This window comes from Fundulus heteroclitus, chromosome 22 (assembly GCF_011125445.2).
Source record: "Fundulus heteroclitus isolate FHET01 chromosome 22, MU-UCD_Fhet_4.1, whole genome shotgun sequence".
Lineage (NCBI taxonomy): Eukaryota > Metazoa > Chordata > Actinopteri > Cyprinodontiformes > Fundulidae > Fundulus > Fundulus heteroclitus.
Genome location: NC_046382.1, coordinates 18,576,215 through 18,601,904, shown reverse-complemented (window position 1 = coordinate 18,601,904; position 25,690 = coordinate 18,576,215). Strand labels below are relative to the sequence as shown.

Below are 25,690 nucleotides of genomic sequence, written 5' to 3'. Positions count from 1 at the left end.
TCTTTTTATCTGCAGCTTGCAGAAAGGTTGTGTTTAGATTGTGATAATTATGTTAGTTGTATGCTTTTCCTGCAGAACTTGCAAGCTTTGATGAATGAATGTATTGGGCATGTGATTGGAAAGCCTCATAGCCCCGTTACTGGCCTGTACATCGGTAAGATGATCTCTTGTGGTATAAACTCTTGCTCTAAGGTTGGTTATATTTCTTTTCTGCTGCAGGTTTGCCATCATGGGAACATAAACGACAGAAGTTTTGTTAGTTTAGTTGTTTAAACCCGGGATGAATGATGTATGTGCATTAACATCGGTAGCAGCTGATGTTAGTCTGATTTTTTTTTTTTTTTATATCTGTATTTGTCCAATAAGTAAAACGGTCAATATTAACAGCCGAAGATTATTTCTATGTTGTTGCTGGGGCTATAGCTGGGGCTGGCCATGTGGTATTTGTCTGGGCATGTGACAGTGATGCAGCATAGGATTGTGGGAAATTTAGGGATGGATGGATGGATGGGTCCATTAATCCGCTATTGGCCATAATGTCAATATTCATATGGGATATAGATATCGGCCCAAATTTTCTTAACTGCATCCCTAATTAAAACTGCGCAGCAGAGTGAAGTGGAAAAAGAAAAGTGCATTATAAAACAAGGTTCTTGTAGGATGTTTAGTCACTTATTTTACTTTTAATCAAAAGAAAACTCTGATGGCAAAACTTTTAACAGCTAAACATTTTGGGATTTAAAATATAGAGGGGAATAAATTAAAAAGAAAAGTGATGTTGAGGAAAAAAAATGTGGAATCACTCAATGTTGAGAAAAATATGGTATCCGGATTAAAAAGACATCACTTTGTCGAACCTCTTCTGGCTTTTATCACTGCTTGAATATTTTGAGGAAGCCTTGTGTCCACGGTGACAGGGTAGATGTCCTTGATTTTCCTCAGGGAGTCATCTTTAAATGTTTAATTGGGTTGATACCAGATACATGTGCCCAAAGTCAACTTCATGACCCGCACAGATTTGTACCCAAACATCCATAGCCCATGACTACATTGCTCTGCAGACGAAAACTTTCTAAGTACGGCAAAGTTATCATCACAGACAAGTTGAAGTCTTCTTATAATTGAAACTGTGAACTACATCACAGTATTTGTCTTCTAATAACCACACATTTTACATTCTCGTTAATTTTCTGGCACATAGGATAACATCTATCCAAGGGATTTTACTCAAATGCAGACTTTGGTATCGTGACTCTCGCCAGATGGATTTGGTTCAGCAAAACATCCATCTGGGATTGCTCTACTGGAGATGTATTTCAGAAGGAGGGGCCTTATCAAAAATACTTGGATACGATTGGAAAACACACTTGTCCGTCACCTTTACCATGGTGCTACAAGCTCTTGCCATCGTTTCCATTAAGAAAAGCCTTCAAAGCCATTCTCTGGTGTTCTTTTAAAGAATTAATAATTGGTAGATCGGACAACACCGATGAAATAGCAGCATCAATGTCACCGCTACGTCACGTCTACAAATATCTCATTGCGTTATAGTTAAGGTTTGGCTGCATCCTGAAGTTAAATGCTACAAATGTCTGGTTAATGAAAATCAATTATAGCTTATAATTGTTATTCAATACATAAAATGCTCAATATATTGTTTTGTCCGAGATGTTATTTTTATTATGTAATGGGTGGGATTATATTATTTTTCAGCGCCCAGGAACAGCCCCCGGCCTGTGAAGGGCCCCCCTCCTATCCGCTGCCACAGTGACCCGTCAAACCCCAATTTGTTCCTCGCTAACGCTGAAGGTTTCAGGTAGGTTCCTGCTATTTAGGTTGCTTGGTACAATCTGTGTGGCTCGGTGCGCATGGCTTTGCTTCCTATATTCTCATAGCACTGCTTCTAAAAGAAGCACTTTTAAGCTCTTCTTTGCACATTTTCTGACCCTGTCTGCTCTCCTTTCCTCACACGCGAATAGTGTGAGCGAGTGAGTGTGTCCGTCCAACCCACAACCAGTCACCCAGTCACACACATGAACATCAACGCACATCCTAATACAAACTGCTTCCCCTACCCAAGGCGGCGCTCCTCAGTTTGCTTTTTTCCCACCACACAGCTCTCGAAGCCTCCCCTGCGATCTTCGGAACCAGCTGTTCCCCAACGGCCCTCGGCCCATCCCTCAGGGCCCAGGGGAACACAGCCCCATGAAAGCCAGCAGCAGCCCCGGTGACGTCAGGTAGCCCCGCCCCTAAGCCACACGGTGATAGTTTCAGAGCCAGACCAGAGCCCATGTACAAGTTCTCCCAACTGATGGAGCAAATGACTCATGTTTTGATTTTTTACTCTGTTGGTGGATTGACGACACTTTCTTTAGTGCCTTGGATAGGGCTGGCTGATACGGCCTAAAATCAGTATCTCGATATATTTAGCAGTTCATCACGATAACAATAAATGGGCGGCACCGGCATCCCACCCCAGCGTGTGCGCTACTTCACAAGCAGTTAGGTATATTGATGCGTAATGGTATAATTCACCTGGTCAATCATAGCTAAATATCTTAAAAGATGCAAATCCCAACTAAACATATTTCCTTGTAGGTTCCAAAACGCTGCACTCAGTTCCATCGATTGAGCTCGGCAGCTTTAACCATGTTTGCGCTGTTGTCAGTAGTAATAGCGACAAGGACCTCTTTCTTCATGTCCCATGCGTACAGGGATCGTGCTTAAACTTTGTCCGACCATCTTCCCGGTATCGGCTGCTAAATATGCCGTCTTGAGCGCTCTGGTATGCACTCTCTATCCGTCATTAATGCAGTGTTACAGTCAGACTAATGTAGGCTCCATCGTACGACTGAGCCAGAGATCAGATGTGGCCGCAACGTGTTTAACAGCTGCTCCTCTTCCTCCTCGACCGGTTCTACCGCCACCGCTTCAGCATTTAAAGATTTCCATTTTCTCAACCTCACCGTCTCTTTTGCTTGTCGTTTCAGACTGAATGAGGTGGAATCACGTGATTTCAGACCGCACTTAAGAATGTGCAGCGTCTTAAAGGGACATGAACATGGACTACTTTTGCATAGACAAACGACTATTCCTTTAATTTTTTTTTTAGGTAGCGTAAATACCGACTTGGGCAAAATTATGTTGGTTATTGTTGTAAGTTTCGGTGTCGGTAAATTTTCGGTGTATCGCCCAGGCCTAGCCTTAAAGTTAATGACGTAGTAATGAGGACTATAGCCTTGACCTGCAGATACTGATCACAATAGAAACAGTAATCAATATTTTTTTCTACCCTTCCTGCGTCTCGCGGTCATTAGTCATTTATTTTAGGAACAGAGGTGACATTGTGGGTGCATGATAGCGATTTTGCCATTAAAATTAGTTTTATTAATATTCTAAAGGAGCAATAAGTAAGACGTCTACTGCCAGTTTTTCTCATATCATATGAGAGTTCTCAGGGTTCCCCAAACAGAACACAGCATTTGGTATTTTATCTTGGCAAAAGAGCTGCAGCCTGCAAACATGGAAGCCAATAAGAGAAGCAGACCAGACATGGAACAGAATACAACATCATATACATGTCCTCTGTTAGTAAAAATACAGTGTGGTTTGACACCAGCAATGGACCGGTTAGAAACGCCACATTAGATTGTGGTTAGCGGCAGGCTGTTGAGCAACTAGGTGTCATTATTACTTATTGCTCATTTAAAACAAAGACAAAATGATTAGTTAGGATTTTAAATTGACTTTAGCATCTTCTGCGTATTAGCAATTTGCATGGTTAGCGTTACAAAATAGATGCTAACTGCCTCTACGTGTATTCCTTTGGTAATGTAGCCTAAGAAAGTCTCGCTCTTTCTCGCAGCATGGGGAACCGGTGCATGAAATATTTTCCTTTTTTAAAAATCTCTTTACACCTTTTTGTGTAACCTCTGACTTTGTTATGAAACGTTTTTGACATTAGAATATTAAGCTTCGAATCTTCGTTACCCAATTACAACAAAAGTGTTAGTACGACTTGTTTGTGTTTAGTAAGTTGTAGTCAACGATGGGAAAATATCAGATTTAGGAGTTAGTCTTTACCAACACACTGCAGAGTTTCTGCTTCTATTATTAGTCTATGCTCAGGCAGATTGTAATTCCCAGATACTGAAACTTTTATGATTTCTTTTGACTCATTTAAAAGCAGTTTTAAGTGTTTTAAATTGCGGCATTTTCCTTCTAAATCACCTCTCATCTAAGAAGTTTTGGTTTTATCGCAGATGTTACAGCTATACCCTTGGGTTTGGCTTTGGTTTTATCTTCATGTGCTACAAGACACATGCATGGAACCTGAGGAAGTTGTCAAATAGCTCCATAAAACCCCAAAATCAAATGTTTTTCTCCTTTTTTGAGCCAATAAATTCTATACAACATTTGGCAAACCCCTGAAAATTGACTTTGACACAGCCTGATCACTGGTCATGTGAAGACTGGTTGTTGTGGATGAAATGAAAGTAAATACTATCTTACAGAAGCAAGAGTAAGATAATATTCTGCTTTATAGTGACGTCTGCATCAATTTGGCTTTGATGCGGATTGATTGCTTTCATTGTTGATGGCGTACTAGTGAGTGGAATCAAATCTGTAGGCTTTTGTTCTAGCTATCTAACTTTGTGACTGTCTCTGATGCATGCTAAGCTGCCTGTGGGATTCGCTTTTGTCTTTCATTTATTCAAAAATTAACGTCTTTAGTTTTTCTTTATAAGCTTTACCTATGGTATAGGACATAAGTTATAGTGTTTCTATGTTTGGACTGTTTAAAATGTATTATTATTATTATTATTATTATTATTATTATTATTATTATTATTATTATAATTATTATTATTATAATTAACTTCTTGATTCTCGAAATAAATGTAAAAGTTATTGTTCTAATTTGTCGTAGGTCAATGGTAGAGCTGCACAGTGTATCAAATCGCAGTTGTTGCAATATCTGTATTTGTCCTTGCTGCACACCATAGGCGTAGTTTACAAAAAAAGGGTGGGAATATTACTGTTAGAGAAGAATCAGAAAAATGTGTATTAATCGTAATTGTTAGTCATTGTAATCTTTAGCAATGGTTTCGCAATTACATGTTGTTCCTGATTTTTCTGTAGCCCTAGTTGGTGAGTGTTAAAAAAAAAAAAAAGTAAATTTAATGTAAAAAGTGCAAGAGACTACTCAAGTTAACCATGGTTCTAACATTTTTTTATACCTTTTTAAAAGATGAATGGGCTTTAAATGTTTTTATAAGATGGAATTTTTTCAGTTATTAAATACAAAGAAGCCCCAGAGTGCATTGAGCTGTAAATAGTACCAATACTTATAAAGCCCTTTTTTTGTGTGTGATTTTTGAGTGAGAAGCCCCCTTGACTGAAATTAGCTTTGTAGGTCAATAGTGCAGCTTTACAGGGAAGTGTTGGCTGATTTTCCTTCTTGTTTTCTCAGGGTATCAAGTTTCCACGAGAACGATCGTCTTTCAACAGTTGCAGCAGAATTAAATTTCAAATCACTGAGCCGCCACTCGAGCCCCACCGAGGACAAAGAAGGTGGGACCGAACACTGCTGATGTGCAGGGCAGTCATTCACCTGCTCTCCTTAACTTTCTTCTGTAACTGTTAAAAAATAAATACATAATCCTGATAATTTCAGAGCCTTCATATCCAAAGGCCGATCCGAACAGCTCTGCACGCAGAAGCTGGGAGCTCCGCACCTTCATCAACCAATCCAAAGGTGAGCTTGCTTCTTTTTTTTTTTTATTCCCTCGGCTCAAAACATAAGCAACGCTTCGCCAACGCCGTTTTTGCCGTTCGCAGACACGGCGGCCCGGCAGAGCCCGATGGAGGCCGTCCGGCGTTCCATTCGAAAGTTCGAAGAGGAGCGCTACGCCATGATGAAGCAGCGGAACATCATCGGTCAAGTGTGTCACACGCCAAAGTCCGACGGCATGCACGTCGGGCTCCGCAAGGTGACCTTCAAGTGGCAGAGAGGCAACAAGATAGGTGTGGATGTGTGTTTTGGTTACGATGCATTCCGTTAAGCGCATCTGCAGACGATAATTTTATATTTTTCTATCTAACATCAGGCGAAGGTCAGTATGGAAAAGTGTACACATGCATCAACGTTGACACTGGAGAGCTAATGGCTATGAAGGAGGTACGTAGCACAGGAATGTTTAAAAAGAAAGTGGGGGGAAAAAAAACAACCACAGATATAGAAATGCAGACGTTAAAGCGTGTTTTTAATTTTTTATATAGATACGATTCCAGCCAAATGATCACAAAACAATCAAAGAGACTGCTGACGAGCTGAAAATATTCGAAGGCATCAAACATCCAAACCTTGTGCGCTACTTCGGAGTGGAGCTGCATCGGGTACGGAGCTCGCAGACAGCCGAGGTAACGTGCGGTGCAGGCTGAAGCTGCCCGGTGTAAACGTGCGTGCGCTCTCTTGTAGGAGGAGATGTACATCTTCATGGAGTACTGTGACGAAGGAACCCTGGAGGAGGTCTCCAGACTGGGGCTGCAGGAGCACGTGATCAGGCTTTACAGTAAACAGATCACCACGGCCATAAATGTCCTCCACGAGCACGGCATCGTTCACCGTGATATCAAAGGTCGGTGTCAGATTGCTCTAAATGCTGCCTTTGTGTAAGATGTGTAGAAACGACTCATCGTCTCATTACTTTTTTTTATTTATTTTGATTGATTTGTACCAGGAGCAAATATCTTCCTCACGTCGTCGGGCTTGATTAAGCTGGGCGACTTTGGCTGCTCAGTCAAGTTAAGGAACAACACTCATACCATGCCCGGGGAGGTGAACAGCACGCTGGGAACAGCAGGTAAGAAATGGCATCTTGCCTCAGAGCGGCACACCTATTGGAGGCCGATGGTTCTTCCTTGCTGTCGCCGGCTCTCAGTGCTGTACAGACTGGAATAGTGGATCGTTCAGATCCTATTTAACAGACCATGAATTGTGGTTATAAATCCTTGGGAGCAAAGATTACATGTTGGGTTCCTGCAGGCTCTGTCCTAGGGCCCATTTTTTTTAAATATCTATATTGCGCCACCTGCCTCAGATTGTGCAGTACTACAACTTCCCTTACCATATGTATGCCGAGGGTCCATAACTATATACAGTATTTCTGTGCCACCACATGACCACAGTCCTTTACAGTTAGTCAGTCTGGCCCTAAAATCAGCGACTAAATCAATCAGAATTTGTTTGTTTTTAACCCAAAAATGCATTTGTAGCCATCTACTATGGCAAAAAAAAAAAACATAGATACAAGAAACCTAGCTGCTGTCGCGTAATCTCTTCTGCTTACCCTCTTCTTAACATGCTTCTAGTATACATTTATTGACTGATTTAAAATGAAAAGCCAACCTAAGCATAGGACGCGCGTATGCTGCTTTGCTGCGCTTACGCGCCGCGATGCATCTGGTGTGTTTCCTCCAAGAGCGTCCTACATAGCATTTGTTGGCTTTATCCAGAAACTGCATGGTGCTGCATTCTGAATTATAAATGCATTTCCGAATTTGTGAATGTTAAGACTGTCAGCTGTAATTTTCCTGCAGGCTACTTTAAACATGAGCTGGGACACAGTGCTTTTCAGACTGGTGTTTCAGCTAGGAATGATTATTTTTAGTTTTCATACAACAGTCTCTTTGTTACAGTCAGCTTCCGGCCGAAGCCCCCCATCGAGGCTTGTGTCGAAATCAAGAAACGTGACGTTTAAAGCTTTGTTTTACAGAGCTATTGCTTAGTAAATGGTTTTGATTCAGGCAAGATGTCCCGTGAAAAATACGATTTGTCAGTTGTTTGAGACCACTACGGTCTATTTTTTTAATTTATTTATTTTTTTGCTACGGACTGCATCTTGTGCGCTATTCTAACAGAGATGTCAGGAAGAGGAATTTTTCGCCTGTTCAGGAGCATTTGGGTCAGGTTTGTCCCAATACGTTGTTTATCAAAATTAGACAAAAGTTACAAAAACGCTTTAAGCTATTAAACCTTTACTTTATCACAATCATTTTCACTTAAGCCCCTCATATAAGCAGGGTGCAATTAACAATGTGGTAATGTGATTAGATAAGTCCATTACAAACAAGTAAGGCTGGTGGACTTTTTCCTGTTGAATATTTTATTCACCACTAGATGGCCTTAGTGAGCATTTAAAGTTTATATGAGGCTTTGAGAAATGACCCATTTCGCAACACCTTTACTGAAGCGCCTCGAGGCTTCAGCACAGCCTCATCTCGCCATCACAAACGTAGGCTATACAATCAATCCACTTTCTGTCATTGATTCTGATCCAACAACTTCCATTCAGTTTTTTTCCTGAATTTACATTGTATTAAAATAGTTTATTGAAAACATATTCAGCCGTAGCAGCAGGTAAATGCCGCTGTGCATGGTCCTTGAATTTGAGGAAGTTGCTCCTTAAAACTCCTTGAAAACTCCTTGAAAGGTCTTTAAATTTGATGGTAACCACAGACAGTGTGTCAGCTAGGAACTATCTAGACCGGGGGTCACCAACATGGGGCCCGCAGGCACCAAGTAGCCCCCAAGGAACACATGTGGTTCCCAGGAGCCTGTTCTAAAAACAGCACAACCCACCAGTGAGCTGCATCTAAAACTTAATTATATTTCGTTACTCTTCCTGTTTATTCCCACTCGCATTTATATAGACTTAAAAAATAAAATATCTATAACAAAGCATGAAAATGTGTTTATTTTACATTAAATTAAGGTGAATTCTGACTCTTCTAGTTCGAAGGTCAGCACTGGTAGCCCTTCGTATGACACCACACCAATGAAGTAGCTCTCAGTTTCACAAAGACAATCTGAGACCTCTTCACTCTGGGCTCCCAGGACCAGAACCACACTTTTAGTTGCTCTGCTTCTCAGCTCTGTACTAAACTCTCTGCAAACTTGATGTTTGTAGAAAACTGTCTCCTTTAATTCAGGACTGAGAACATTACATTTTACTGCGGCTTACCTATAACGGTCAAAGAGTGCTTTCTGACTTCATTTTTATCAAGTGTAAGCTATTTATTTGACTTTACTCATTCCTCTTTACACAACTCTTTTCTCAATCTTTCAAAAAACGCTCAAAGTAAAACAGCCTTTTGAAAGATGGAAAAAGTATTGCACATGAGCGGTTGAAGATTAAAAAATTAAACATTGATGATTTGGTAGCAAAACATTAATTGTTGCATCTAGACTCTTAACACAGTGTTGTATGCATGCCTTAAATAATAATCTATTATACATTCTGCTGTTTTGTGCTTCTGGATATTATTAGTGTTTATTCCAGGCTTTTATTCCCAAACACTTTTATGCAAAACCTAATTCGCCTCTAACAAGTCTGCATTTTTGCCACATCGTCCAAGATCCCCATTGACCAAGTTTGTTTTAATACTGTCGCTTCTGTATCTCCGACTTTCTTAGCATACATGGCGCCTGAAGTTATCACAAGAGCAAAGGGGGAAGGTCACGGGCGAGCAGCAGATATCTGGAGTCTGGGCTGCGTCCTGATTGAGATGGTGACGGGAAAGGTGAGCAGTGATTTAGAAGATATTTCCTTTCCAGAATACATGAGGTATTGTAGCTAAGTTCAGAAAAGTTATTTTATTTTTTTAAAGGTTCCACATTTCAGGTACAAGTTTCCTTTTTACCTGGTTTGAACCACCGAGGCACTCTGGAAAACCTCTTATAAAAAACAGATTATGGTTAAAGCTGTTTTTTTTAAATAACAGAAATATAAAAGACAAAGCGTGTTTTGAGTGGCAGGCCTGAATGTGTTGTTTTTTAAGTCCTCTTTGTCTGTCCACTGGAGGAAATTCACCTGAGCAACAAAACTTAAACAGCACTAAGTGAGTTATTCCCTTGTGGTATTTGTGGTTTTATCTGCAGAGGCCCTGGCATGAGTACGAGCACAACTTTCAGATCATGTACAAGGTGGGCATGGGCCACAAACCGCCCATCCCTGAGAAGCTCAGCACGGAGGGGAAGGACTTCCTCAGCCACTGCTTGGAGAGCGAACCCAAACGCCGCTGGACCGCCAGCATGCTGCTGGACCACCCGTTTGTCAAGGTAAAATAGATTACCTTCAAAGTTCTCCTGAGGTGGAAAAAAAGTTTCTTAATACATTTTATTTGTTATGAAAAAGCTAATTTCATAATAATTACAAAGAGACTGAGCGATTTCAAGTGTTTATTTTGGTTAATTATGATGGTCATGACTTTGACATGTCATGTTGACACCTCTGACATGTACATAACAACAATATGAATAATATTTACTCCTGTATCTTTTGCACTCTGCAATATTGTCTCCATTTAGTTTATATTGTTTTCATATGTGTTCTCTATACTGCAGACTGTTTGATCTTTATTACAGTATTATTATTGTATAAGTAAGCACATCGTGAACATTGTACAGTCAGATTCCTCATCTGTTTATATACAAATAAAGCAGATTTTTCTATCTATCTATCTATCTATCTATCTATCTATCTATCTATCTATCTATATCTCTATCTCTCTCTCTCTCTCTATATATATATATATATATATATATATATATATATATATATATATATATATATATAGTGGACTTGAACATAATTAAAGTGATCAGGTGTTCAATAATTTAGAATAAGATAACCAGTACAAAACCTTTAAAAACACCCACCTTAAAATGATGGAAAATGAACAAACTACAAGATGAGTTAAGACCAGACAAAAACAAATAAAAGGATAAACAATGTAGGGACTGTACTAAATGAAGTTTCAGAAGCTACCAGTTAAAAAACGGGTAACTTTACCCTTTTTAACTTTAAGTTTCCATACGTTGTGAGGCATAAAGTTATCCTCCCTGTGGTGGGTGTCCGTGACTCTCTGCTGGACAGCTGTCAAGTCATGCAATTTCACCATGATTTAGTGTCATAATAGGGCCATAACATTTATGTATTAAAAAAATCTTGCAGCTAAATCTCACTCAAATATATATTGTGAATGTACAGTTGAATGACGAAGTCTTAAGTCTTTAGGTTTTCAATAGCTGTAAACCATAATCATCAAAATGAACAGAAATAAATGCTCTAAAATGATCACTCGGTTTTTAATTAATCTTTAGACGTTTCCCTATTTGAGTCATTAGTTTAACTCTCCAAAGATGCGCCTGTTTTCAGCCAGTCTTCACAAGATGTCCTATGTGCGCTCATCTGTTTCAGGTTTGCACCGATGAAGAGTGAACGCCACCTCCGCTTTGGCTCTTCACGTTTACAATCTAAAGCACTACTGTACACGCTGTTGGCAGAAGAAAAAAACAAACTGTGGACACAAGAGGGAGTCGTGGCTCAAGGCACATGGAGTTAAACTGAGGAACTAACACATTATCATTTCAGAGGACAACTGGATCTATGAATTAAATAATTGTGTCTTTATGTAGCCTTGGTTTGGGGTGGTACTGTACATACTGTAAGAATAGGATCGGCCTTAATTCGTGTATAAAAATGTAAAGTTAAAGTAATTATTTGCCACATTCGTTTCACTGGTGAAGACACCTCTAAAAAAGGCAACGAGGAATCCTTTTCTTGTTTTAATTGGACGTGGAGGACGAGGAGGAGGAGAGTATCTATAGCACTTTTAAACTGTTTATCCAAGGGGACAGCATATAGAAAAGGAGGGATCCTAAGTCGGTCACTAAAGTAAAAAAAAAAATGTGGCTACCCTCTGAATGCAAGAAGGCAAGAATTTCCCTTTATTAAATGAATGCCATCCATCTATTTAAATATTTTTATTACTTATTCTGTAAGTGTGGGCAATAAGAAGGTTTATTTAGTGTGTTTTTTTTTTTTTTTTTTTCCGTTGCCTTTTGCTGAAGAGAAATTGTCAAATCGGAGCAATGTTCAAGTCTACTGGTCACCGGCGGTGAGCTGCCCGCGTGACTGGGGCGTAGCCGACTCAGAGGGGAAAACAGGACCAGCCATCCCTCCCTGCTGCTCAACACCACACACACACACACACACACACACACACACACACACCAAAACATCTGGTCCTCTGCTGCTCCTACAGTGTTTGCTATGTACAAACAATATTAATAAACCAATTATTATTGTTCTTGTTTTCAATCATTTGTTTTTTTCACCTCTCAGAATTAAAGTTATTATTACGACAAAGCATTATGTCATTATATACATATATATGTATATAGTTATTCTAAAATACTATGTTGTGAAACTGCCTCGCCAAGCTAATGTTTTTTTTTTCTGAGTCCGGATGCTTAGCAATGTAAAGTTTACAAATGTTGCTTGAAGGAAAATGTCTGCGCTACGAAGCATTCAAGACAAAATAGCGTGAAGTTGATGTTTTAAATAATAGTTCCAAGTAAGAATCTTATGAAAACAGTTTTTTTTTTTTTACTGCTTTTGAAATCAGTACATTATTTATTGGGGGTTCATGTATAAAAAATAATATTTAGTTCACCGAATCAACCATCTGAGGAAAAAAAAAAGCTCATAGTTTATGCAAAGCATTTTTATTTTTTACATTTTTATACTTTTTGTCATCTAGTGTTGATTTACAGAGAAGTCTGACTGAATGGGAAATGGAGGTTGGAGGCAGTGCACCGCTAATTATCTTCCTGTGTGAAACATGCTCTGGGAAGTGAGTTTGGGAACAATTTCACGTCAGATTAACAACGTATAAAAAAACATTTAGGCAGTCAGGTTGGCAGCTAGTAATCCGTTTGTCCGCTGAAAGCCTCAGAGGTTTCTCAGAGAACATTAGTGAACAAACGACATCATGAAAACCCAATGAACACACCGGCCAGTCAAGGCCCAACGTATGGATACGTTTAAATCCGGATGTAAAGCTATTTCCCCCTCCTTTCAAAAATCATGCCGACTTTCGATCTAGATGCGAAAAACGAGAGGAGGTGGCACAACTGCAAACCTAAAATCACGTGGCTGTGCACCTTGGCAAGAACCGCATTATTCAGAGGAGAATCGGTTGGCAGGACTATACTGATGTTCACAAATCTGGCCCTATTAGAAGACCCGGAACAATTAGAAGTACTATTCAGAGTTTGCCACCAGCTGTATTACAGAGCAAAGCATTTTCCAGTCAGATGAGACTAAAACTTAACTTTCTAGCTTGAACGCAAAATGCTGTGTGTGACTGAAAGCTAACCCCCCACCAAAGATCCCTACCATGAAACATGGTGGTGGCAGCATCACGCTGTGGGGATGCTTTTTCTTCTGCCAGGGCAGAGGGGAGTTAATAATTGTTTTTTGTGTGAATAACCACCACCAGTTTACATGTTCATCAGTTCAAAATGACTTAATTGGTCCCAAAGGGACACAAAATATTGCTTTATAGGCGTTGGCCAGGTTGTCGTAGCCGCTGTAGGCAGGAAGGATTTCCTGTAACGTTTTTTTTTCTTCTGTGAATCGGAGGAAGCCTCTGGCTGAAGACGCTGTTGTATAACATCGATGGAGAGGATGCTCGGGGTCATCACTGCATTACATGATATTTCTTTTCCTTCTCAGCCGTTCTCTGTCCTGTGGCAGGACCTGCTTTCAAAAGGCTTCACCTGACGGGCAAACGGTCTGTTGCTGGACTGGGGAAACCCCCTGGTGGTTGTTTTGACGACTGCTATGTTACCATGGTGCAATGGCTGCAAAACAAACCCAAATCATCCTCCCCACCCCTTCCTGACCTCAGCGTTGGAGGCGTCGGTGCTGATGGGTTGTAGCGCATTATGCCTGAACGGCTACGCGTTAGATTCAGACATCTTGCTGCTTTGTAAACCTAAACCATGCTGCCATATTCTGTTTATAGCACCCACCCAGGCAAGCCACACATGTTCAGTCTGTTTTCTGACATCCTGCCTGAGGGGAGCAAAGCTTGGGACTCAAATACAAATGCATCTCAGTCTGGCTTTTTCTTATTGTCTTGATTACCATGAAGGAGCAGAAGTGAGGTCATTTATTTGAACCCTGGTATAAATTTGTACCCAGTTTTTTTTTTTTTTTTTTTTTTAATGGTTTTATATCTGTGGCACAATCGTTTGGATATGAATCAATAACTGCAATGAGGGTTAGTCATGTTCACCAAGTCTCACATTTCAACATTTTATTATGTTCAAGTAGAATTCAGTGAATGCAGCAAATGAATGTGATTAATGCGACTAGAGCCTAAATGTAAAGTTTAACCCCTTTTAAGCGCTCCAGTTCACGTTGGCTCACTGGATTACAACTTGTGGGTGAGATCTTGGCTGATGGAGACCTTTTCTTCTTGTCCTGTTAGAGCTTTGAGTTGATTACATTATGTTTTTTTTCGTGCTCATCCACTCAATCTTTGCAGGTTCTCAATGGGGTTAGGATCTGGGGGTTTCTGAGAGAGGTTCCAAAATGTTGGTTCTATGTAATCGTTGAGACCCTGAATTTTCACCTTTGCCTCGTGACAGTGCCCTATCATGACCCAGATCACCTAATTGGACATGGATTATTGGAATGAATTTCCCTGTATGGACATCATCCTATCAGGATGCTTAACTTTGGGCACAACACAGGCTTTGAGGTAAAACTCAAAGAAGCCCGCAGCAATGCCATTCTGCTGCGTAGTTACACAGGTAATTGTTCTGGTGCCGACTGGACACTAGTGGATGAAGCCTTTTTCATTGTAATTGGAAGTTTTCTTGATATTTTTAGGCCACTTTGATGTAAAACAATAACACCTTACTTTAGAAGGAGCCATTTTTCACCAGATAATTTCACAAATCTGACTTTTGTAATAACTCAGCTGCTGAATAGATTACCTGGGATTTCATAAATTTTCTTAACATCTCAAATGTTGCCAATGCTTCTCTGACTGTTCTGCCGTTAAACAGGACATTCAGAACCTAGCAGAGCATTTTCTTTTTTTTTTTTTTTTCCCGTAGCAAAAATAAATCTATAAGCTATGTAATATTATGCAGTGTCCGAAATTAACTTCCTGATTCACTGGCCAAGTTGGCCGGTAGATGTAAAAATCAACCAGCCAAGCATATTTTTTTACCTTCCAAAATATTAATTCTGACTGACTCCTGCTAAATACCTAAAAACCTCCCCACACCCATCACCCTCTCCAAACACAGGACCTTAGGGGACCGCGCCTTTACTGCTGCCTTCACCCTTTGGAACTCACTCATTACAGAACTTCAAATCAAATCTCAAAGCCCACTTATTTAAACTTGCTTTTTCATAATGATTTTTCATATATTTCTGTTTGTTTTGTAAAGTGTGTGTCCATAAAAGCGCTATAAGTTTGATGTATTATTATTAGTATTATTAAATATCTTCACATAATCCCGCTACGTAATTAGCGTGAGCTAAACGCTAGTTGTAAGCAAACAGACATGACGTAGTTGCTATAGGTTTTTCCACATTTACTCGCCATTTGGCAGCTAGCTGAAATCCTTCTTAGCTGCACCAGTACAGCAATGACACAGCAATGGCTAATTATGACATTTGCCAACCTTTCCTTAAATATGTATTCATTCCTTAGATTGTTGTCTCCAGGGGATCATATATGTGTTCACACAGGCCATTAAACAGAGCTCAGAGCCACCACTCTGTAGCATGTTTGCAAAGTGAAGTCCCACTGAATAAAGAGCAGTTTCACTCCCAACTCAGGCTTCACGCTGGAAAGTTAGTTCCTAATTTTGTTTTTTTTTTAGGGTGCTGGCAGTCAAATATTAACCAGCAACAACACCGATGTCTGCACCCGTCACCCACAAGCATCCTCTGAGTAACAGATTCCCCACCAGCTGCTGGAGGGCTTTGGTGCTGCAAAAACCCGCCAACAGAACCACTTCCTCATGCCAAATGTACAAGAGAAGAGATGACGGGATTCGCTCCTGACCAGACTCCTCGGCTCCTGCTCTCTGCTTACTTTCCTCCCACAAGGCGTGTCATGAGCTCATCCCACCGGGACTTAAAATCTTAACGTTTCACAAATACAAACTCTGCTGATGACTGTAGATGAGCTGTAATGTGCTCCTGGCCTTTGGAACAAGGTGCAGCTAAGCTACGCTTCCACCACCAAAGACTGATGGTAAAGCGAAGCTTATTTGTTATGCAACAGGGCACTGGCACTTGTTTAGAGTATAGTGAAGCTGTTGGCTCAAACCAGAAGAACAGCTTCCACCCCCGGTCCGGCACAAGTATTCACACCCCTTGAATTCTTTGGGATAAACCAACAAAAAGAAAATAAACATTTTAAGCGGACGGAAATGATGCAGGGTTTTTCAATTTAGCAGGAAACAAAAGCAGAAACCTGTGTGCACGCATTAGCATGCAGCCCCCTTTACTATTATACTCTTAAATAAAATCCAACACAATTCCATTAAAAAAAATAAATAAATAAATAAATAAATAAATAAATCACCTGAACAGTAAATAGGACCCACCTGTGTGCAATTTATTCTGAGTATAAATACAGTTGTCCAATAAGACTAAGGAATACAACAGGGATTAAATAGTGGAGAAGTTTAAAGCAGTGTTAGGTTGTACAATGATATCCCAAGCTTTCAACAGGCAGAGGCGTTCAGCCCATCACCTGAAAATTAACGGAGAACATAAACCAAGCAGGCCAAGCAAGGAGAGGACTGCTTATAGAAGCAGCCAAAGGGCTCGTGTTAACCCTGGAGGAGCTGCATAGGTCTACAGCTCAGGTAGGATTATCTGTTTCTCAACTGCTGTTGTTCAAGCCCGTAAAACGTTTAAGATCAAAGTTGCATTTCCAAAAAAAAGTAGGTGTGGTAGAAAACTAGCATTCCAAACAGTCAAACAGGGTTGTGGCGGCGTCGTGCCATGGAGTGCTTTTCTTCAGGGACAGGGAAGCCGTGTGTGGGGAAAGACCGACTAACCTAAATACAGGCCCTGAAAACCTGTTAGACGTGAAAAAAGCCTTGAAACTAGGTCAGAGGTTCACCTTCCAGCAGGGCGACAGCTTCAAAGCCAGACCCAAAACGGTTAGGGTTGGATCAGGGGTGTTCAAGGTGCGGCTGAGAGGTGGGAGGAGGAGGAGGAGGAGGGGTTTATTTACAGCCCTGGAAGTGATTGACAGCCCTGACCACAGTCCAAAAATTAAATTAACGTGGCTCACCTGTGCAGGTAGTAGATACAAATGGACACTTGGCCCACATGGCAAAACGTTTGAACTCCTCAAGTTTAGATCCATGCCAACTCATGTTTTAGAAAGGCCCACTCAAGATTTAAACCCTAAATGCCACTGAGAATCTCAAAACATTTTTTAAAATTAGTTTAAATCACTTCTTGTCCCCGGCTTTGGTCTACTGCATACAATCCCATCAAAATGCATTTAAGTTTCAATTTTGCCAAAAATGAAAGAGAAAACAGGATTTTTTTTTGACTCATAATGTCTTGTGAAATAAACTCAAGAAGAAGAAGCTACCAGAACATGCACTGCATTATACTACCGTTTTCAGTGCCACGCTCATCTTTGCCATCGCTGAGTCGTAAATGTCAGCTTGAAGCCTTCGGGGCGTGCTGGAAGCACTGCTGCTGTCGGATGGTTTTACTGGAGCAAAGCCAAACAAGGAAGAGAAACAGGATCTGCTGTGGCTCACGGATGCTGCACAAAAATTCCTGCCGTTTCAGTCCGAGTTGCACAAAAACAAAAGGTTTATAATTTTCTTTATCAAAACGTTTATTGTTCCTCAATGCAAATGCCAGTTTACATACACGATGGTCAAAAGAAGCAGTCCAATATTTAACTTTAGATTGCAAAAGTGACGGAGTCTCCTTGGTCCTATTAAAAATACTTCCCCTTTAGCTAAAATAACCCACACCCTCATGTCTCCAACTTCCATTTCAGCTGCTGCAGCATGATTTTCAGCCTGGCTGCGCTGTGCCGCCCTGCAGCAGGCCTGTACTTGTTGGCCCAGTCGAGTTTCTGCCCACCCCGGCATTCCTGCTGCGGGCCGCTTTCGCATCTACGGATCTCTGCGGAAGAAGCCCCCGAAGACAGCGGCGCTCCTTAATTGTTGTTTAGAGGCGCCGCCTTAATCCCGTAATTTGAGCTCTTGTCTATCTCAGTCTGGCCAATCATCCAGCGTATTCCCATGGACACTGCAAAAACCAAGAAAAGGAGTTAATTTGCTGCATCAAGGGAGTGGTGGTAGATTTTGTAAAGAACATTCTTATTTGGAAAGCAAATTTCTTTAAAAAAAAAAAAAAAACATTTCTAAAAGTGTTTCTTTCTCCTGCTGTTAAAAGCCCAAATTAGTGAAAGCTATACATGCAAATAAAGAAACAAAGTCACCTTAAAATGAAAATAACCTGATTTGATACTATAAAATCTGCGATTAGCTTGTGTCACTTGTGTCAACTCTGACAGTTTTGCATAAAAAAGTACCGCGTTTAGTGCGGACAGCCTCTCAAGACCTCATGCTGTTAAAGAAATAATGTCTCACATTTACTTATTTAAGATGGATGAATGTCTCTCTTTGCTTGACAAACATGCACAAATGTTTTCAAGGACATGATCCTGAGACGTCAGACTTTGCAGCAAAATGGGAACTTACATCGGGGATGTCAAATCTGCTGCTTAGCAAAACGTTTGGACAGAAAGAAGCCGGTTAAAATCGAGAGAGGGGATGTTACAGGTTGATTTTGGAGCCCTCAGAGTACAGTTGCATCGCAGTACAATAGAACATTAAAAACAATGTCAGCACTTCAGTTCAAAAGGTGAAGCTCGTGTATGACAGATTAATTACACAGTGTTATAAGTCTTTCTGATCATTTTGGAAGGTATTGCTGAAATTAAAACAGAAAACCGATTAAGCCACTCATGTAATAGTCTAATTTTCTGAGTTCAACAAAAAAAAAAAAAAAAAGTTTTTACTACAGAAATGCTCTTACACCCTTCACAATTATCAAGATGACTGCTGCCTGAAGAAGACTGTCTGGCCAGCAGGCAATCATTGTCCTCCTCAAGGGGGGTGAGTAACAAAAAGATCAACGCCAAAGAAGCTGACTCTTCATATATGGTGCTGTGTCTGAGAGTGTCAACTGAAAGTTGAGTGGAATGAAAACGTATGTTTGAAAAAGTTTTACAAGCAACAGGGATAACAGCCTTGGGAGGAATGTGAAGCAAAAGCGTGGGTGAGATTTACAAGGTGTGCAGTCAGAGCACAGAGAAAATTAGAAGAACTTTGTTTGAAATTAGAAGATCTGACTTTCCATTTTTGAAGTCAATTACTGAACTTCAACTTTTCCATGACGACCTAATTTACTGAGACGCACCAGGCAGAGTGTGTGAAACCAACCTGCAGAGCACACAACCACAGCCCCGCCGATGGTGAGGGTCGATCCGGAGCTGAGCAGCTGGGCTAGCAGGAGGCCCAGAGGGTGGAGGACCACGCAGGACCAGAAGAGCCAGTTGATCAGGGACCAGGGCCGACGTGGAGGGCTCACCACGGGGGCGGGGAATCGCCCCGTCTGGGTGTAGTGCTCCTGAAAGCTATCCTGTTCCCAATAAACACAGACGGCTGAACACAAGCTTCCTGGGCAAGTTAAAAGCTTTTTTTTTTTTTTTATGGCCATGGTGGTGGGCACGCTTTAGGTAAAGTAAAACAGACGAAAATCTTATTCACCAAAGCTCAGATCACAGAGGAGAGCAAAGACAGGTGGGGAGACACCTGCTTCCTAACTCCAGTCAGGACCTTTCGTCTTTTGTTTAGGGTCAATAATTATAATGTGACGCCAGCAGTGGCATAAAAACCCTAAACAGGACCTTTATGCATCCTCAGACAAACATTTGGTCCACTGTTTATCCTGTATATACACGCAAGACTCCTAAGGTTAGAGATTTTAATTTTAAATTAAACTCAAGCCAATTTGTTGCCTTAACCTATTTATTAGATGCAAATAAACTTAAATAAACTAGCCTTTTATTATCAAAAAGGAAGAGACACTGCTTTGTATGCTATGTTTAACAAGCCAAGTTTGATGGAAATGGCTTCTGGGAAAACCGTGATGGGAGTGGCTAACCGCATCCACCACTCACCTTTTCCTGGTAAAGTTTGTGCAGCCAAGCGGCACACTCAGCTTCATCTTCCGGAACCGACTCTAAAGGAATCCTCCTGCATTAGAAAGGAGAGGAGAAAAAGAGCGATCACACAAACGGGGGACCCTTGAAGCCTAACCCGGCCCCCTTGCGCAGGCGCGCGACACTTTGTCCCCACCTGACGTATAAATCTGCGTGATATTTCTTTCCGTTGAGAATTCCCAGCAGGGTCGGTACTTCATTGTTCCTGAAGTTCAGCGTCGAATCGTAAACGGCCGCGACTGCGCCAGCGAGAAAGGAACAAAGGAGCGGTTCAGTGGACGAGGCGACTCATTTGCACGTTTATCTGGCCTTTTCCACATTCAAACAAGGCTCGCAGTGTGCTCATTTCTGGGGGAGCAATGAAGAACAAAACTGCCTGTTACTCACCGCAGCCCCTGAGGTTTTGCACAGTTACATGAAATCCTTTGGTCCTGGGCAGAAGATGGTACTTGAGTTGAGGTAAACCTTTGCTTTCAGCCACTTTCATGCTGATCTCGTGTTTCTTTTGGGTGAAGCGTGTTCCTTCACAGTGAAGCAAGAACTAGAGGGAGAAAAGAACAATTGTCAGATCTTGTGGTGAACATTTTCCTGATTGAAAGAGATCACTGCCTCATCTTGACTTTTCATTTTATTTTTTTTAAATTAGCACCACAGAGACCCACCCAGTAGTTCTCAGGGTAGTCGCGCAGCCTCTGGAGGCTCTGAGCCACAGTTGTCCGGTCCTCCTCCCACTTCCTTTTGCAGAAAACGATCTCAAGGAAATACCACATCCAGCCGATCACTGGGACGTAGGCCAGCTCCTTTTTGGCCAACACTTTTGAACTCTGAAAGTTTGAATCATATAATACAAAATGAAACAAAAAAAAAGGTAGAGCAAAGAACTTGAAGCAAACTTTGTGGTTCTCAGCAGCACCTGGTCTTACCCCCAGAACTCCAAATCGCTCGCAGAAGGTCCATCCGCACAGAAAGTCGATCTCAAAAGCGTGGTTGAGGACCACGATAGCGTTCTCCTTTCCGTAGAGCTGGTAGCTCTCCGGGTCGGTGTAGAGCGAGCATTCTGTCCCAGACCACCACTCCAGGGCCGCTACCATCTCTGAAGGTTATCGGGACACATCGACAGGCAAGAGTGAGGGTATGAACGAGGAATGTTGGCGAGGGTTAATTACCTTCATTAAAAAAAGTGATTTTTGGGGATGGCTAAATTCTACAACTAAATAAAACTACTTTGGTAGAAAAATTTAGAATAATTTAACCAAAACATTTTGATGAGAATTTCACTGAAGAGGTTTATTCTTCTTGCCATTTTCATTCATGCTGTGCAAGTTCCAGTTAAAAAAAAAAACAACAAAAAAAAAAAACAGCAATGATACTCTATATGTTTATATATATATATGTTTATATTAAATGTTTAAACTATGAAACAAAAATTAGAGATTCTCTTTAGACTTGCAAGATTGCAAAAGACTTTTTGAAATGCAATATTTTTTTGGTTTTTGTTTACAGTTGTCATGAATCCACGCTTTGGATGCCAAGGAGATAAATCCTCTGCAACAGTGGATTCCCACTCTTGTCAGATAAAAGCTGCTAAAGGTCGCAGGGGGCGGTGAAATTCCAGAAATTATACCGCGATCTAATGGCCTATTATGGCGCAGCCCTTCTTTGATTATTTATTCACTGAAGTCAAAGATAAAGTAGCTCCGTTTGTTGAAAACAGACGGCTGTTCTGAGGGACTATGGCTTGAATATACATCAACAGACTATGAAATTCAAGAAGAACGAAAAAATATTTGTAGTAAGATAAAGTTTCAGTTATTAGTTGGCATGCTACAGTTAGGTTGCAATGATTGTTGTTAAAAAAAAACTTCATGTTACATGTTTTTAGAATAACTGAAGATCTAAATCTGTGTGTGTGTGTGTATGTATAGATCTCTGCATGCATGAACTACAACTGTGTAAATGTATCTTTATTATTCAGGCATCTTTGGTATTGTTTAATCTGAGATTTTGGGTTTTAAATTTACAATAACATGATTATATATGGAGAAAATGCAAGAGACATGCCATCAGCATCTTATTTATGGATTTTCTTTAATATTTTTCATTTGATCAATAACCAAAACTGAAAGAAAAACAAAGCATACAAAGTGTAGATCAATAAAATGGAACAAATGTAGTTGAGCAGTATCATTTTGAAATTTCTCTTCACATTTCATTTGCTATAAAAAAAATTTCATAAGCTCTCTAAAATCTACCTTGATAAAAAATGTGTACAAATTGTTATAATTTTACTGATTAAATTCCAGCATCGTCTTATCGGCTGCTTCTTCTACTCAGTGCAACATCAGATCTTTCTTCCAGCTGCCAAGCACACAAAGTACCAACAGGAAAAAAAACAACAACAACAACAACACATAACAGTGTTGCCTTTGTATCAGGGAAGAGGATCCGTACTTACGACTGGCGATGCAGTAGGCCAGTCTGGTGTTGATCCTTCGGGCCAGCTGCTTACTGACCAGCCACAGAGGTAAGGTACAGAGCTGGATCAGGTTGATAAGCAGTCCGCTCACCAGGAACACGTAGCATATGATCAGCTGGCACCAAAACTGGGATTTCAAGAACTGCAGCAGCCCCATCCTTCTGTCAGAATGAAAAGCCTTAAAAACAACAACAAGAGATCATGTATCAGCATTTTTTCATTTTCATCATACAAGGCTATCGCCTAGTTTAAGCCTAGGCCTTCACAGCATTCAGCCCATTGCAAAAGTATTCATCCACAAACTTAAATGCATTTTATTGCAGTTTTATACATATATAAAAAAGGTTTGTGCAAATATCTGCTTTAAGAAATCAAGTATTAAAACAAACAACTTTTACAGTCTCACGCAGCAAAGTTTAATCCATCAACTGAAGTTGGAGTAGTGTATTTAACACACAAAAAGGGGGTGGGGGGGGGGGATGCGCTTGGGCCCCACCACCATCAAAAGTGGCCCTTCTTGCAGGATAAATAAAAGTATAGACACAATAAACATAAATTACAAAATAAAAACTGTCACATTATATATATATATATATATATATATATATATATATATATATATATATATATATATATATATATATATATATATATATATATATATATATAACACAGCATTCCTACTCCATTTTAGGCTCATTTGGGGCTATATTTCTTTTATTTATCTTTGTATGCAGGCCAAATTTTAACGTATCAATGCCGAGGGACGACAGGCAAATGACTGTGTGACCATTTAGCTACCATGTGACTTCCCACTGGTCTTTTAACTGGATACTTAATGATTCCCCTCAGGGCACAGCTCTCCGTTCCTGTACCCAATCAGCACTTTTTGTGTCATTCTTCCTCTAATCACATTCATTCATCATGCCCGCCACTAAAAATCAAACCGCTGGCAGCTCATATCTGCAGACGTCAGACTACAACGAGATGACAGGAGAGAATGGCACAGCAAAAGAAAATTTAGTCACTGATTTATGAAAAACACAAAAGCAAAAACAGGCTTTTGCTTGGACTGAATGGATTTATGACCCAACCCCCCCAAAAAAAAAAAGAAACATTTTATCTCCAGCTGCTACTGAAAACAAGGGATTGTCATCCATGTACAATAAATAGCAAAACTCTAGAAGGGCAATCAGTAGAATCTGTTGACTGGATCAACATGATTTGTGCTCTCAACAAATCTGGCCTTTATAGAATAAGAGACAATATAAAGCGACCACTGTTAAAAAGAAAATGGCAGAATTATGCTGTGGGGATTAGCTTCTTTGGTGCAGATGGAGGTTGGAAGAGAGGATGGAACGAAATAAAAAGGTCAATCCAAAAGAAAAGCTGTCGGACCCCGCTGAAGACTAGAAGTCTGGGGCCAGAGGTTTCGCCTCCAGCATAAAATGACCCTAAACATACCGCCAGAGCTACAATAGATATCTTAGATTAAGGCATATTTATGGGTTAAAATGACTCGGATAAAATCCAGAACCAAATCCAAGTGAAAATGTACTGAGATACTAATTACTCTTCACAGGCCCGCCACAATCAATTTGAAAGAGCTTAAAGTGTTTTGCAAACTCTTTCACTGTAACGTCCTGACTCATGGGGGGCCTTAATGCGCGCGCGCACGCACTCACACACACACACACACACACACACACACACACACACACACACACACACACACACACACACATTAGTGCGTAATCTTTTGTAATTACGCGCCACTCTGTGTTGGTCCATCACATAATAAAAACCAAATAAAGTACACCCCAGTTTGTAGCTGCAGTATGTGGTAAAATGTGAAAAGGTTCACCAGGTAATACTTTTATAAAAGGCACCTTATGCCGTTTTATTTCATAAAGGGCCCTTTGACCAGACGTTCTCGTTTCGTTTAATGAATGAATCATCGGAGCGCGGAGCCGCGCACTGACAGCCAGTTACAGAGCAAACCTTTTACAGGGATAAGAACTTAAAACCGCCAACTCAAACCACAGCTTGTGGTGGTTCTGCAATTTCCTGATGGGGGAAAAAAAAGTGGTTTCAACACTTGTATTATTATACTGCCTGGACAGAGACAGTCGACCTTAGTTTAACAGCTGTTTCATACAACAGAGGTTGCTTATTTATGAACGCGAGCATTTCAATGTTCAAAAAGTATGGAATGAGAAAAAAATAATTATATCTAAAAGATGCGGTAGCCTACATCTCACCTTCAGGTGAAACAAACAAACAAACAACCAGACGTCCTTCTATGCTGTGAGCTGCGGTAATCCTGCCTTGGAGACCTCAAACTCCGGAAGCACCGGCAAAGAATCACTGTGGGTCCATGTCACCGGGATTTCTCAGCGCTTCCTCTTCAGATTTCTGCCATGATTCCTTCGGCGAGGCGTGAGTTCATCACCCCACTCGCGTCTGGACGCCGACACTTCGCCACATGTCCCCGCCACACCCGATTTAAAGCCACGCCTCAATCCGTGAGCTCGTGCCTAAGTGCGCGCGCGCAAGGCTTGCCATATTTAAGACCTCTTTCTTTCGCTCTTGTCACTTTATGGGGACGCGTGGTCCCGACAAAGATCGTCTATTCCAGCGGTTAGAGCGCGTTCACACTAAACCGGAACCGCGCGGTTGCCATAGTGACAGCTGTTGTAAACAAGAACAATACCAACCCCGGTTTTGTACACTTGACGCACAAACCAACTTTTTAAATGTTGTATTTTTAGATTGTTTATAGTGTAAGGTTTCAGATTAACCTTACATTTGACCGGTTGCAAAGTTCGTAATATTTCCTGTTGCTGGTGTAGTGTGCGTTTTTGACAAATGACACAGAGAGAGACCTCTGTTCAGTTTTTTCTTTCCCTTTGTGTTGCCTGTTTTTGGTCATAGGAAAGCCACGAGAATAGTGAGTCAAAGCAATGATATTTTCTTTCCTGAGTTTTCATTGAACTACAGTAAAGTTTTAAAGCCACAAATTCACCAAAATAGGCGTTGAAAATAACGTGGCAAACGTTC

At 40.7% G+C, this 25,690-nt stretch overlaps 2 protein-coding genes across 5 annotated transcripts in view; one reads left to right on the top strand and one right to left on the bottom strand.

Annotated features, from left to right (window-relative positions):
- map3k4 (mitogen-activated protein kinase kinase kinase 4) overlaps window positions 1-12,156 on the top strand; it is a 37,074-nt gene extending 24,918 nt beyond the window's left edge. For 3 of the 4 annotated variants that reach the window (XM_012859268.3, XM_012859267.3, XM_012859270.3), the window contains exons 14-26: window positions 76-154; window positions 1,714-1,816; window positions 2,118-2,237; window positions 5,474-5,574; window positions 5,678-5,758; window positions 5,842-6,027; window positions 6,111-6,181; window positions 6,283-6,399; window positions 6,482-6,641; window positions 6,744-6,866; window positions 9,479-9,585; window positions 9,944-10,123; window positions 11,265-12,156. In XM_012859268.3, the coding sequence (XP_012714722.2) occupies window positions 76-154; window positions 1,714-1,816; window positions 2,118-2,237; window positions 5,474-5,574; window positions 5,678-5,758; window positions 5,842-6,027; window positions 6,111-6,181; window positions 6,283-6,399; window positions 6,482-6,641; window positions 6,744-6,866; window positions 9,479-9,585; window positions 9,944-10,123; window positions 11,265-11,285 (1,449 nt within the window). In that variant the 3' untranslated portion in view covers window positions 11,286-12,156. The remainder of the gene's footprint in view (window positions 1-75; window positions 155-1,713; window positions 1,817-2,117; window positions 2,238-5,473; window positions 5,575-5,677; window positions 5,759-5,841; window positions 6,028-6,110; window positions 6,182-6,282; window positions 6,400-6,481; window positions 6,642-6,743; window positions 6,867-9,478; window positions 9,586-9,943; window positions 10,124-11,264) is intronic. The other variant, XM_012859269.3, reaches the window with a different exon arrangement.
- Window positions 12,157-17,730: 5,574 nt separating this feature from the next.
- agpat4 (1-acylglycerol-3-phosphate O-acyltransferase 4 (lysophosphatidic acid acyltransferase, delta)) lies at window positions 17,731-25,160 on the bottom strand. The gene is made up of 9 exons (XM_012859298.3): window positions 24,892-25,160; window positions 22,610-22,808; window positions 21,078-21,247; window positions 20,817-20,978; window positions 20,542-20,695; window positions 20,291-20,393; window positions 20,113-20,188; window positions 19,373-19,571; window positions 17,731-18,173 (listed from the first exon to the last, which is right to left on the bottom strand). The coding sequence occupies exons 2-9, from the start codon at window positions 22,785-22,787 to the stop codon at window positions 18,082-18,084; spliced, it is 1,134 nt and encodes a 377-aa protein (XP_012714752.2). The 5' UTR covers window positions 22,788-22,808; window positions 24,892-25,160; the 3' UTR covers window positions 17,731-18,081.
- Window positions 25,161-25,690: the final 530 nt, after the last annotated feature.